Raw genomic sequence first — 14,530 nt, forward strand, 5'->3', positions numbered from 1 at the left:
CAGGTTGGGAGGTCATAACCTTGCATTGTCTGTTGATGAGGCAAGCAAGAAATCTCGAATTTGAAGAATGTGGTGTTGAGTCCATTATAGCTGAGCAAGGTTTGCCAAAATAATGCTGTTGTAAGCAGTTTGCTTTCAAAACCTGTTTGATGCAAAGTTCACAGCAGTGCATATTTGACATTGTCGTGTGCCTGTAAATGCACACGGCAATGTACCTTGACCGGAAAGGATACAATGTGTAACATTCTCAGAGTTGTGGACTAAGATATATATTTTATCGTGTAAAAAGTGTGGGCCTATGACCAAATCACCCTCAAGTGTGCACTATCTTGTAAACTCTAGGCAGCTAAGCAAAGTTGAGCCTGGATAGTGCTTGGATGGGCAACAAAACCACGCACAAAACTAGTTGTTATAGGCTCCTGCAAGGCTACGTGGTGGGCAGCAAAGGGCAGTGCCACAAAGTTCAACGTTGTGCTCTCCTTCTATCCTCCAACGTCTATGCTTCCCACCTTGACCAAGCCCGCACTGACCATGGTAGTGAAGTGTGTGTGTGGTTAAATAACCCCCGTGACCCACGAATCATGAAGCCTCCTTCCAGCAGTGAATTGGCAAACGGGCTATACATGTAGACATATTGCAATTTATTGACCATGATTTCTTTATGGATAAAAGTCACGAGTGTTTTAAAGAGAGAGCACTAAAATACACTGAGAACGTTAACCTACATATACAGGGCTTTTGAAAAACACAATAAAATGGAGCAAAGTTCAACCCTTGGCTCTTTCCTAACTATTTGTAAATGACGGAACATTCAGTTCCCTTTCCAAGGCAATCTGTGTAGATGCTGACTCACATGAATGAGAATGACACATTTAAAAGCATTGTAAGATATTTTTCAAGACTCAAATGCGTTTCCAAGACTGCATCCACGTGACATATTATTATAATACTGCATACTAGATCAAAGCAAATAAGTCTGAACATGGTAGTACAGCAACGGATTGTTGAATCCATCTGTGAGGCACTCTGTTAACTTCTCTTACACGTGGGTTTTCTCCACATACTCAGGTTTCCTCCCACATGCCAAACATTCATCAATGGAATATCAGCAATCTCCCACGGTCCCATGTTGTAACAATGTGTCTAGCCAATGCACACCAGCTGACCTCATTCCCTCCATCTTGCGGTAGTCATACTCTCAGGCATGTTCCGCGCTCGCAACCATTCCAACTTGTGAGTGACCATTATTTAGCTTGTATTTATCTTGAGCGTAAGTTTTCCCAATTATTAATGTTTTTATTTAATGTAATCCATGTCCATTGCTTGTTACGACTGCCATCAGTGAATCAGTTGACATTTATAAAATATTTTACGAACCAAAGTCTAAATAAAACTATTGAGGAATGACAAAAAAAACAATAATATAAACCTACATTGAGATTGCACAAAAAAACACTTTCAACTGTGTTCATTTACAGCAATATTAGATGCTTTACAAAACATAGGACTGGTAAAATAAAGACAAATAACATAAATGGAAAATCCATAATATTGTATGTACCTGACTCAAATTCACTAAGAGTATGGAGGCACTCTGTTTATTGTACGGCCTTAACAGTTAACACTTGGTAACTAGGGTCCCCAGTCAGGGCAGCTGGTAGACTGCCTGACTGGCCACGCCGAGAGGATGAAGACGGAGATGACGGTGAAGACTCCAGCAAAACGACGGGGATCCCCCCACTCCAAACGACAGCCCCGAGCACCCCTCCCGGGGCCCAGCTTATACTGTCAGCGTGGCCTGGCTCCGCCCCCGGCAACGCCCCCTTCTGGAACCTTCTAGAGGGTTCTCGATGTGCCCCTTCCGTAATCTTTCCCCTACATCCCTCTCTGGTCTATCACGTGACCTGATGTCAGTCGGGGCTGCTGCAAGCTGCAGTTCCCCTTCCCTGCCAGCAGCCAGCGCTATGCTGCTACGTGACCGATTCTATGTCACTACATACCAAAAAATCTCACACGTAGGTAATGACAATATAACAGTTTGGAAGCTGCATTACTTTTGCTTCAGTGAGTCATGTTTAAATAATCTATTTTGTTTAAAGTTTAAGTGTCATAAGCAAAAGTGTGAAAAATCAACAGGGTAAATAAAAAAACAATTGACTTTCTTTATATTTGATGCAGTAGAATGCAGTGAATGTGTTTTCAGTCAAAACAAGCTGCACATGACAAATGCCATCCAATTTGCTGGCAGTCATAATCGGAAGCCTACTGTAAAAACAATGCAATTATCACAAGGCACAACATCAGTAAAAGCGATGATTAAAACAAAACAATTTTTTGGAAAACAGTAAGGTATTCAACATACTTTAATTTAAATAATTAGAGTAATTCCTCCTATTTCTTAAGAAACATCTAGTACGGGAAAAACTCACACAACCCCCTCACCTTGAAGATGCCAACCCAGTCCTTGGAGTGTGGCTGAATGTGCTGCGTGAGTGTGTAGCGACACTCCAGGTGTGTGTCGGGTGGGTATGCCTGGGCCACGTTGTGGAAAATGACGTGTGAGAAGCTGTACGGCTCGAGATTGCCGTCGCCCACAGGAGGTGTCTGCACCAATTCGGCCATGGTGTAAAACTCTGCGAAAAGAACGGCACAAAATAGTGCGACGGTCACAAATCGTGCTCACGTTGGGTTTTTGTTGAAGTATTGTAATACTTATGAGAAAAGGATATGTGGATTATGATAATTATGGTTTTGTCTACATTACTGTAATGGGGCAACCTACAATGTAACGTGCCATTTAATAGCATAACTTTCAATACAAATTAGTTTATTTAGTGATACATTTTGATTATTTAAGAATTTGTCTATTACTCAAGAGACCAATTATAAACATTTTTCATCTGGAATTTTTTTTTTTTAATTGTTATCTGGTCTTTATGTGCTCTGAAGAAAGGTAATTGGTTAAAAAGTCACTTATTAGATTTTTATTTTAAGGCAGTGTTATTGACGCATATGTTCAGTGTTTTGATATTTGTATACAACTGCCAACGCAGAATCACAATCTTCTCATCACATGTCATACTTAATATTGAAAACATCCTTCTAAAAGAGCCATGTTTTGATGTCTCACTCAGGACCAGACAGAAACAATTTGAAGAGGATACATTTATATGATTTGATGTCACCAGCCAGACAGGTTAGCAAGTTCCCAGGAAATTAAGATTATTAGGTGCAAATCCACAATCACATCATTATAAATTCACAGGTTGCAAAATAAATACATCTTATTGTATATTGCATTGAAGTGTGGTCGTATTCAAGTTATGTATAAAAACATATTGTGTTATTATGTAAGGAGTTCCCCTGTAGGAAGCCAGTCCAGTTTTTTTTCCACTGCAAGTGTGACATGGTCATATTTCCTGACTGCAGATTTATTGAGTAGCATTTTGAACTTGCTGCAATGGAGACACCACCATGAATGGCACTGTGATAGTCTAGATGGAATTTAATTAAAGAGTTAGTTATTACAAAATAAAATGTGGCTTTTGTTTATTTGGAATACGAAACACTAAAGTGCAAAAAAATTATTTTGTGCATACCTGCCTCGGCTAACACAAGTCTAAAGCTTTATTTAGATTAAAACAAAAACGTTACAAGTTACTGTGAGGGTAGACCATGATAACATTCCAGTGAAGCCGCTCCCATGTTTCAATTCGTCAACGTGGTGGCATCATTAAAGCGCTAACTTTAGTTTAATATTATCGTTCACAAAGCTTCAAACTCATACGCTTTGGTTCTTTCGGTAAAGTCACGTAGGTTAAATAAATTAAAATAGAAATAAATAAATCACGACGTTTCGATTGCAACACAAGCAATCATCATCATGTGTGATAACCACAGCAAGAATTTTTTTTTACTGAAGTGGGAGTAATGCCTGGACAGCCAAGGGCACAGCTTAGGTACACCTCTAAAATATCTTCGTTTTTTGCATTGCATTCCCTTAAAGCTGTAAGTTAAATACAGTTCTCATAAATAAATAAAAACTACTGAAGTTACAATACAGTCACGTTAAGCCTGCCACTAACCAGTGTGAAAAGTAAATGCCACTCTGTTCTACTTTAGGAAGATTGTATCCCAAGCTTGCATATCAGCCATAATGCCGGACTCTACTGTATTCTAACTATAGCACACTCAAAGCAATGTTTCAACAGCAGTGTATTTGCATAGTTACGAATGCCTGCTATGATAGGTACTACTTGAACATGATGTGGATCAACCACTATGAACAATCATACCATTTTCATTCAAAGGACTTCACATCTAAGCACAATGCCTTTTTAGAAGCAGCAAACTTCTGATTGACTGACAATGCCTGCAATATTGTTCTGTACTTTTGACTTGCTTGTAATGTTTTTGTTGGGCATGTAACAATTGAGCCATATAACATACAGCTGGCTGGATGGCTCAGATGTCCAAGTGATGAGCTGGCACTTTAAGATGCAGTACTTTCTACAGTCCATAATACAGTTTTTTTGGGTTAGATCACGTAAATATATAAATGTGTAATTAAACCCGCTACCACCCGACAGAGCCATTTAGTAAGGTGTGTCACGTAAACAGAACATGCAAATTCGTTACTATTTATGCGATATAACCCAAAAAACCTGCATCATGGATAAAATTGATCGTGAACGCCTAGGTGTTAAACGGATTTCCTGCAGTGTTACTTAAAAAGAGGAAGAAACGCTAGTTTCAGTTCAAGTTCATGTATTAGGTATAGCCCTGTGAGCCATTCGGCTCTTGAATACAGTATTAGTATATCAACACTATGCAGCGACCTGCTGCAGAGGTTGTATTGTTATTCGGATATAATTTTACCCAGGAAAGCTGTATTGAGTCTCAAGAGGGTCCTGTCGTGTGGCGTTTGGCCAGTTATTTTGTTTTATGTCTTTAGTAAAGCGTGAAACTGAAGTGCCCAGAAAAAAACCCAACATAAAGAGGGAATCATACTCTTTGGTTCTTTCGATAAAATCACGTAGGTAGAAAAAAAGAGGGATGTCACAAAAATGTTTGAAATACAGCCAAGCTGGCTGTATCCCATTCCTGGCCACCTTGCAGCCCAAGTTGGTTTGTGAGTTTCAGAAACGTCCCTGCATGAGCCATCGACCGTTGCCTCTAAAACGGCGCATTATGAAACGTGCAGAACAATGGCACCGTGAGAAGCATGCTTTGAGATGAACCCAGCAACCTCAGTTGCATTTTTGACCGTGGCTACCATCAGTGGTGAATATCTGAACCAGTTCTGGGCTGTACCTTCACCAACCCGCATTGACCTGTGTAGGTGAAGCATGGTCAAACAACCACCAAGGTCAACATGTGGAAGGCCTTCTCGTCCAGTCGTGGATCAACGTATGTGAAAAGATAACTTGAATTGTATTTATTGGTAAATCTTATGTGAGGCTTAGTAAAGTGAAAGGTTACCTTTTCATAATCCATCTGTGAGATTATAAACTACGGCATTGCTTCATGCTCATTTATATATTATCATACTGAACTCAAATTCCTTGGTAAAGTACCAAACTAAAACTGTACAGCTAATTTACATTTATATGTTTAAGTAAACTGTTTTATAACACATTTAAATGGTTAAATGATACAAGTACTAGCAAGCAAATTCATAAGTAATGTATAGTAACTGCAGTAGATATAGTTTGCTCCTCTCCACAACCTCCTCAATCCCTGCAAAATGTACGTTTTTTTTTTATATTCTGCTGCTCCCAGTCAATAATTTATTTCCCTTCGCTGGCACTTGAATTTTTCTGTCTTTTCTGCTTCCCTTCACTCTGCTTTATTTAAATGTATACAGTACATAATTGTCAATCAACTGTTCCATTAAGGACTCCCCCATGTTGGTCCTGGGGTTATTTAACCATACTACATTACACTTTAAGCACGTGTTGATGGAGCAAGACTTATTCACAATTCACTCGCCAGTGATGTTAGTGGTGGGCTAGAATTGAACTAAACACTGTACCACCACTTCCCACATTGTAATGCACCACGTGGTTTATATTGTTGCCATATTGGAATTGATCCTAACCTAACCCTGATGAGTGGGTGTAAACATGTATCAAATTATATTGAGCTTAAGCTGCATCCACTAGAGGCCACTACATTCACCACAATGGGTTGGTGTCAATCGTTAAACCCACACACTGATAACATTACACACGATAATGGAGAAACCTTTGGACTTTGACTCCAATACCTGTGCTTATGCACACACAAATAATTGGTTACCACATCTCTGAATATAATGATGCACTAATTAAGTCTTGTAAATATGGGACGTAATGCTTTCATGTATGCCATTATGTAGTATCACTGTACCACTGTGTGCTTGCTAGAGTGGCTAATTATGTGAGGGGTTAGGGGTGAAAGCTAGGGCCCTAAATACTACCTCCACACAAGGCCGTTTGACCTCTTAAAATTTACATGGCGTAATGACGAATGGCCAACTCTGATTGCCACCTAAAATTTCATAACCAAATTTCTGGATGTGATATATTCAAACGTCAAGTGGTCTCTCATCTCAAATGTACGTTGTCATGGGCCTGTGGTGGAAATTCTGCATTTCTACAACAGTGGCCAGTGTATCCATAAGACAATCCCTGTTGATTTCACACAAAGTGATGCTCATTTGATGTACCCTGGAGAGATGTCTGCTAACTCACGATAGAGAGATCTGAACCTATGAACTGTCTGTTAAACTTATTTTGCACGGTGATAATCGGAGGTGCGGGATCTTCCCTATGGGAGTCCAGTATTTTAAACTTAGTGGCACTCTGTTTGATTTAATCAACACTCTCTATGTAGTCAGGCTACAGTCTATTGCGATGGAATGTCATCGGTTCTTTAGCTGCGGACTTGGAAGCCAGTGTCATCTGGAATAGGAGACATGTAGTTCTCTTGATTGTGTAATGAGCACGTACACGTCGATCACGTGTGTCATTTCACATCAGCACGAGGACGTCCACAGCTGCGCGGATTATTTTTCCGCACTTGGTCATGATGGTCATTGTGGTGAACGCGAGGCGCACAAGGCACGGCATCATAGAATCACAATTTGGTAGCAGTGTCTAGCAATTTTCTGATTCAGTGCAGCAGAGACCGAGTCTCAAGGCTGAACAGATGATCTGTAAGTTTCACAGGTCTCTCTACTTAATCCACCAATCATTGCCTCCAAAGCGATGGATCACAGACGTTCGCCATCACGATGACATCTGTAAGGCTGTTATAAAAACGAAATACTGTGCAAGTATGCATTGCATATGGATGTGGAGTCCCTTTAAAGTGCGCCCAGAAAATAACTTGGCCTTCAATCAATCCACTACGGGACGAAGAAGGCCTCCCCAGGTCTTCCGGCCATTTGAGTTGGTCAACAGAGGTTGGTGAAAGGTTAGTAGAGGAATGGTTCAGATAAGATCCGCCAAGCGTGTTAGCCGTGAGCGGGAATCGCTCAAACTCAGGAGGTTGGGTTCATAGTGCACTGCGTCATCGCAAGCTAAACGTACTGCGCACGTCCGTAACGGCCATAAAGAGAGAGAGGCGCATACGCAGCATTAACCTACTCAAAACAGCGCACGATCGAGAGACGCAGCAGACACAATAGTACATACATACAAACACACGCATCTATATATAATAATAAGGGAGAAAATTATTAAGTCAAAGGGAAATGCCGCAATTGGGGATGTGAAGGCACTTGTTCAACTTGGGCCTCTTCCTACGTCACTGCCGCTCGTAACGCACGACATTCATGATGGTGATTCCGGGTATGGTGATGATGGCGATGTGGATAACGTTGACGATGTGGATAACGACGATGGCGATGTGGATAACGACGATGGCGATGTGGATAACGACGTTGACGATGCCACGCAGTTACCCCCGACTGATGATTGGTACGAAGCTTTAATGTTGGTTGTAAGAGGTTTACGGTAGTGGCGCTTGACAGCGATGCGAGCAATGATGGTTATGAAGATGTGACAGTGACTATGATGAGTCAAACATACATTGAGGGTGATGATGGTGATAGTAATTGGCCGTGATAGTTAAGATTACTGTGCTAATGGCTATGACGATGCTGAGGGGACGGCGATACTGATGATGGCAGTGGAAGATGCTGACGACGATAACAGTTAGAAACACGATTGTGAACACCAACGACTATCTTGTAACGTTTCACAGTTAAATCTGACGTTGGTGCGACCGAAGACGACGTGTATCGATATTATTAAGATTACGACAGCGACGACTGATTATGATGACGACGACGACCATCACTCACCCCGAGCCGAGTTCTCGCGTGCCCGTCCCTCCTTCTTCAACCCCTCGTCTGGGCCGCTACGAACGGCGCCGACGAGCGCAGTGACTTGGGCCACCTCCGGACTCTAACCGTGTAGTGCCGCCCGATCTCTTACCACGAACCCGCTCAAGCGACTGCCCTCCTCAGCCGACACCAAACACCGCCACAACACCAACACCGCCAACACTAACAGCACCAACCACGCCGGAAGTCGCCTCCCACAATCCCGCGCGCGCGCCGCTTCCGCTCTCCACGCGCGTGTTTGGGTTTTTCCACCCGCCCCCCCCGCGCGCCTCACCGATACCGCCTTCTGATTGGTGGGCACGCCGCGAGGGGAGGGGTTGAGAGAGGTGGGGGATGGGGTGGGGGAGGGGTTGAGGGTGGGGGGGGGATTGAGGGTGGGGGTCGAGAGGGGGCGTGGTGCGATCCTGTGTTGACTCGTGACGTCACGCGAATGACGTGTGAGTTGGTGACGCACAGAACCAGAATATTTGAACTAAAGGAATCCTATGAGCTCTAAAGATCTGTTCTATTCACAGACATACAGTCGTCTCGACAATGAGTGGCGGTGCGTGGCTCGCTGCGGCTTTGTCGATGGGGACGGTGGTTGTGGGTGTTGTTATTTATCCCAGGGAAGTCTCCACCGTTGCTCATGGCTCTCTTTTATTCAAGATTGTCTCACATTGTCATATAGCTACTTCCGTGCCCAGTTACATGCTAACTTCTCACTTTAACATCATGATAATCTCTAACATTAACATAGCTACTTCCGGGCCCAGTTACATGCTAATTTCTCACTTTAACATCATGATAATCTCTAACATTAACATAGCTACTTCCGGGCCCAGTTACATGCTAATTTCTTACTTTAACATCATGCTAATCTCTTACATTAACATAGCTACTTCCGGGCCCAGTTACATGCTAACTTCTCACTTTAACATCATGATAATCTCTAACATTAACATAGCTACTTCCGGGCCCAGTTACATGCTAATTTCTCACTTTAACATCATGCTAATCTCTTACATTCTCATAGCCATTCCGTACCCAGTTACATGTTAATTTCTCACATTAACATCACTAGACCCAGCCACTCCTTTATAACCATGGGGCTACACCAATTTCAAACATTTAAAACAGTCTGCAGCAGCAGGCCATGCTTTTCCACCTGATGACGGATGCTTGTGTTGCGCCCGAAACGTCGTGATTTATTTGTATTTTATACCTACGTGACTTTACCGAAAGAACCAAAGAGTTAAGATGGTCCCTGCCACGTTTTTGTAGGAGGGATGAGTTGAGTATATACTACTGCAGGAAATTTCAAGTGGAGCTAGAAAGCTCTTAACGGCGTTAGCAACAGATGTTGTTACATTAAGCGAATGGTAGGGGACGATGTATGTCATGCATAATCCCAATTGAGCAGTTTTCGGGAAAATTTGGTAAATTTGGCCCATATGGTTAGTTAATTGTGTTGACTTTGGCTATTGTATTGATGTTGTGGTGGCAATGACGATGGCGGGTGATTGTGATGATAGTTGTGAGTGTGGTTTATTTTGGTGGTAATTGTGATGTGATTATGAAAGATGTGGACACCATCTCATAAGTGAGCTCCTTCGACAGGCGAGGCTGCTTTGGTTGGGTCATGTAGCCCGCAAGCACAGCCACTACATCCCCAAGCAGCTTCTGTGCGTCCGGATAGAGGGGGCTCGACGCCTCACGTAAGATAAGAGATGGGCTGATGTGGTACAGAAGGATGTGGAGCTGAGTGGACTTGCCGATGACCGGCACCAGCGGTGTCAAGATTGGCCTCTATGGAGGATGCTCGTTAAGGACGCTCCTCGGCACTTGGAAGCAGTCGCCCTCCAGCAACAAGAGGGCAGATTAACAACGCTCACAACAACGAGCAGAGCGCCGGGCGGTTAAAACGAAGCACGTTGGCACATTAGGAAGCGCCTGTCAGTCAACCAGTAACACCTGGATCTGTCCCGTGACCCGCCAGCAGCGAGCCTTCCAAAGTGGACCTAGCTTGGCACAAGCGCCATGGTGACGTCACCGCCACTTTGTGGTGAATGGCGGCTGTTGTGATTTGTGGTGACTGAGAACAATTACAGGCATGTTGATCTTTAACGATGGCGATAATTACGATGATGGTTGTGATAGCCACTTGCACACGAGCTCGTTCAATCAAACAATCCTCTCTCGCTTCATTCCATCAACTTACAGCAAATGTACACATGTCAGCCTTGGAACAGGGTGTACCATAGTTTCCATGGTGTGTGAATTTTGTTTTTATTTTTGGGGTCTGCCTTCGAGTTGAGGCAAGGTAATTCGCCCACACTTGGTTTCCGCGGGGCACAGCAAGTTGCTGGAAATGTTGGTCTCCATGCCCAGGGCGACTCGCGTTACACCGCACCCAATGTGGCCGCGTGACTCGTGTGCTGAACATTGCTCGCTTGCGAATTCTGCGTCACTTCGCCGAGGGCTGCGAATTTCCCGCGTGACTTGCCGAGTTCGCTTCGGTTCTTGCTGCCTTTCTCACGCATTGCTGCTGTACGTGTATAGAACAAAAATAGCTGGTCATGAGTGACTCCGTCAGTGACTGGTGTCAACGTGAATTGTGTTCTAGAAGGGGCTACATACAGGAGCTGAGATAGTAACACTAATATTGTTCAAATATGACTAACTTGGTACCAATACAATTTCCGTTTTGTCCATATTAGCATTTGAACTTAGCCCCAGGAACGTTTGTATCCGAAGGCATTTAAGAGAACTGAAAACAAATATGACGCCATATTTTCCATAGATGAGACATTTTTTTTGACTTTTTTTGGTATTGTGACCAGGGTGGGGTTAGTCATATTTCCAAAGGGGTAGGTGATCAAATACAAATTTTCAACAACCCGGACTGGCTTGCATGGTGAAGTATGGTCTGACTGCAGGAATTCATATTCTTTGGTTCTTTTGGTAAATTCACGTAGATAGAAAAAATTATAATAAAAATAAAGTGAAAAAAAACCCACTAATGTAGACTGTAGCCTGGTTCTTAATCGGAATGAGTGTACTGGCAGTCAATAATGTAGACTGTAGCCTGGTTATTAAGTTTGGTGAGTGTACTGGCAATCTACAATGTAGACTGTAGCATAATAACCAGACTGTAGCATTAACAAACATTGCTTCAATCTACATTATAGACTGCCAGTACACTCACCAAACTTAATAACCAGGCTACAGTCTACATCATAGACTGCCAGTGCACTCACTCCGATTAAGAACCAGGCTACAGTCTACATTAGTGTTTTTTTTAATTTTTTTTAAATTATATTTGTATTTCTTTATTATTTTTATTCACTGATATTTCTATGTGACCGATGTCACAGCTGGAATTCCCATCTAAAGGTGGCACTTTCGGATTTCAAATTGACTCGTGACATCACCGCCCTGCGGTGACTCGAGTAAACACACACGTTCGCCGCGCGCTCGCATCACACGCGCGCCCAGCGTGAGTGAGTGAGGTTATTCATGAGCATTGCCGCTGCAACCTTCAGTGGCTTAGACACGAGTCCATTTTCAAAACACACTCGGGTTCAGTGTCAGGTTGCTGCCCGTTGCGGTAACGGTCAGCCGCAACTGGACCTGAAATTCCGGTTTAAATTCGATCACCCGGCGCGGCCGTTTGAAACAATGGGCACGTTTCCTACAATCCCCTCGCCTCTGTGCACGCAGCAGCAAAACTTGGGTAGACCACAGTTGGTCAGCAGGTCACGTGTGGTGGGGTAAAGTGTGGGTACTCTCCCCTCTTAACAAGACGTCTGGCCAGCTTGGAAGAGTAGGCCAAATACCATCTCGTGGGGCTTCACTAGAAAGTTTAGAGCTCCATCTATGTGGCAGCCCTAACGCCAGCAGTGGCAAGCGCAGGCAGTGTCGGGGCTGCAAGTTAGCCTTGTTTTACCTATTTAAATGCCAACGCTTGCGACCTTCCATGGGTTATTTTGAGAGAGTGCAGGAGGAGCCAGTTATAAATATAGATGTTGGACTTTCCCTGTCCAGAAAGTTACTTTCCTGCGTCGAGAGCGTCTGGTGACTGCTGTTATACTGTAACAGGTGTCGTTCGAAAGGTGACAATTCACCGTGATGGGATTCCATTAGCTGTTTAGAAATTGAGACCTGGGACCCTGTGTTAACATTGGAACACTCCACGCTGTTGTCGTTTTTTTTATCATGATGGCATATATTTAACCAGGAAACGCTGGCCACATTAATAGCGTAGTGTGCTAACCGCTGCACCGCCGCTCCACTCTCATTAACATATCAATGCCCAGTTCTAATTGTAAGTGGTGCAAACATTATCAACAATCATCCCAAAAGGAAGGTGTCACGAGGAGCGATGTAGCTATTAATACACTGAGGATACATGTGGCTGGTAATGGTAGAATCATCCCCTGATGGGTATTACCATCGTAGTGAAAAATAGCTCCGTATTCACATGCATGTACAACGCTATGGCGTGGAGTTATTGGACAATACTGCACCAGGCTGGTCAGTACGGATTGTGAAGACCCAATTTAAATGTATTGGTGATTATTTCACACACACGGCAAGCTATCTAGTGTATATGATAATAATACACTGAAAACATTGACACCTATACATGCCGTAACATTAAACCCCGTGTTTCCGCAGAAGAAGAAAAATACTCACTGAATTATTAACATAGAAGATAATGGAAACATGATGCTGGGGTTTTATATTATTATCGCAAGATATTGTACTACGATATATGTATTGTTGCATTGTGAGACAGTGAGTGATGGAACCGGTTTGGGAAACCCTCCATCCAGCAGTGTGTGAGCATGGCTGATGATGATGATGGCGATTGCATCTGAGCTGGCCGCCAAACGAAAACAAACCACAGCTTTCAACACCGCGACCAATGCATTGTCACCTTCCAGACTGACTGTCATCTCGTCCACACAGTGTTCAACTACCACACTGAAGGTCACAACACTGCCCGTTCTCATAACCTTGCTCAATTCGAGACGTGCATTAGCTCTCATCTAGTATGCCATCCAGTGCAGGATTATCCGAGTAGCAAAAGTATATAGCATATGCTTTGGGCCCCGCACTTTCAAGGGCCCCGCGCTAAATGCTTTCAAGCTATAAATTCAGGTTCAGTGATTCTACACTTGCTCTATTACTATAATACTATACTGCCTTCAACTTTTATGAACAACTGGGTGTTTAAGGTTAGCGATTTGTATTATTATCTAACTGATAAAAAAAAATACAATGACTTTACTATGCAAGTAAATATTTTTTTAAATATTTATGTGTTTTTTTTAATTTAGGGCCTCTTTTTAGCATATGCTACAGGCCCCGCACTAGCTTAATCCGGCACTGATGCCATCCAGCGACGAACTGGTACAAAAAATCAGTCCCAGGCACACCGGGTCCAAATTGCCGTGCGATCTCATTTGGCCATTTGGGCTGGTCCAAAAACACAAATGGGCCGGTGAGGAAGAATGTTTGGGGCTGCCGAATATGGAACTCATTGCCAATTAAGAGCGTAAATAAGCACTGAATCGTACACATCAGGAGTAATTAAATATTAGTACTTTAAAAAAATTGTATATATTTTTTTAAATGGTATATATATATTTTATTCTGATCACATTTGCAATTTCCCGACAAAGGCGGCCCACCGGCCCTCGGAATGGATAGGCCCATCTGGCATTTGCCCCGGACTGCCCTATGGCTGGTCCGGGCCTGATGCCATCAATGCAGCTATTTGTTCTTGGCTTTCGTGACTGCAGGAATTCATATCCTTTGGGTCTTTCGGTAAAGTCACGTCGATAGGTTCAAATTCATGAAAATCAAATAAACTAAAAACTGCGACGTTTCGATCACAGCACGAGCGATCGTCATCAAGATGACGATCGTCATTAGGAGGATGACCATCGCTTGTGTTGTGATCGAAACGTCGTAGTTTTATTTATTAATTTGAACTTATCTACGTGACTTTACCTAAAGACCCAAGGAATAAGCTATTTGTTACTGGCTGCTTGGCGTTTTGGGCCTCTGGAACTGGCCGTTCCCCCTGTACCTTGATAAGTAAGCCGACACAACCATCCCCTTCCCATATCTTTCTCTCCGCATTAAAAA

At 43.1% G+C, this 14,530-nt stretch overlaps 1 protein-coding gene across 4 annotated transcripts in view; it reads right to left on the reverse strand.

Moving 5' to 3' along the window:
• The window catches only part of TAX1BP1 (Tax1 binding protein 1), a 38,887-nt gene extending 30,289 nt beyond the window's left edge, over positions 1–8,598 (reverse strand). Inside the window, exons 1-2 of one of the 4 annotated variants that reach the window (XM_061554749.1) lie at positions 8,351–8,598; positions 2,443–2,633 (exon numbers count right to left, since the gene is read on the reverse strand). In XM_061554749.1, the coding sequence (XP_061410733.1) occupies positions 2,443–2,622 (180 nt within the window). In that variant the 5' untranslated portion in view covers positions 2,623–2,633; positions 8,351–8,598. The remainder of the gene's footprint in view (positions 1–2,442; positions 2,634–8,350) is intronic. The other 3 variants (XM_061554748.1, XM_061554750.1, XM_061554751.1) reach the window with 3 other exon arrangements.
• Between the last annotated feature and the right edge of the window lie 5,932 nt (positions 8,599–14,530).

Source organism: Lethenteron reissneri, chromosome 20, assembly GCF_015708825.2.
Source record: "Lethenteron reissneri isolate LAM-NWPU_2019-01 chromosome 20, ASM1570882v1, whole genome shotgun sequence".
NCBI lineage: Eukaryota > Metazoa > Chordata > Hyperoartia > Petromyzontiformes > Petromyzontidae > Lethenteron > Lethenteron reissneri.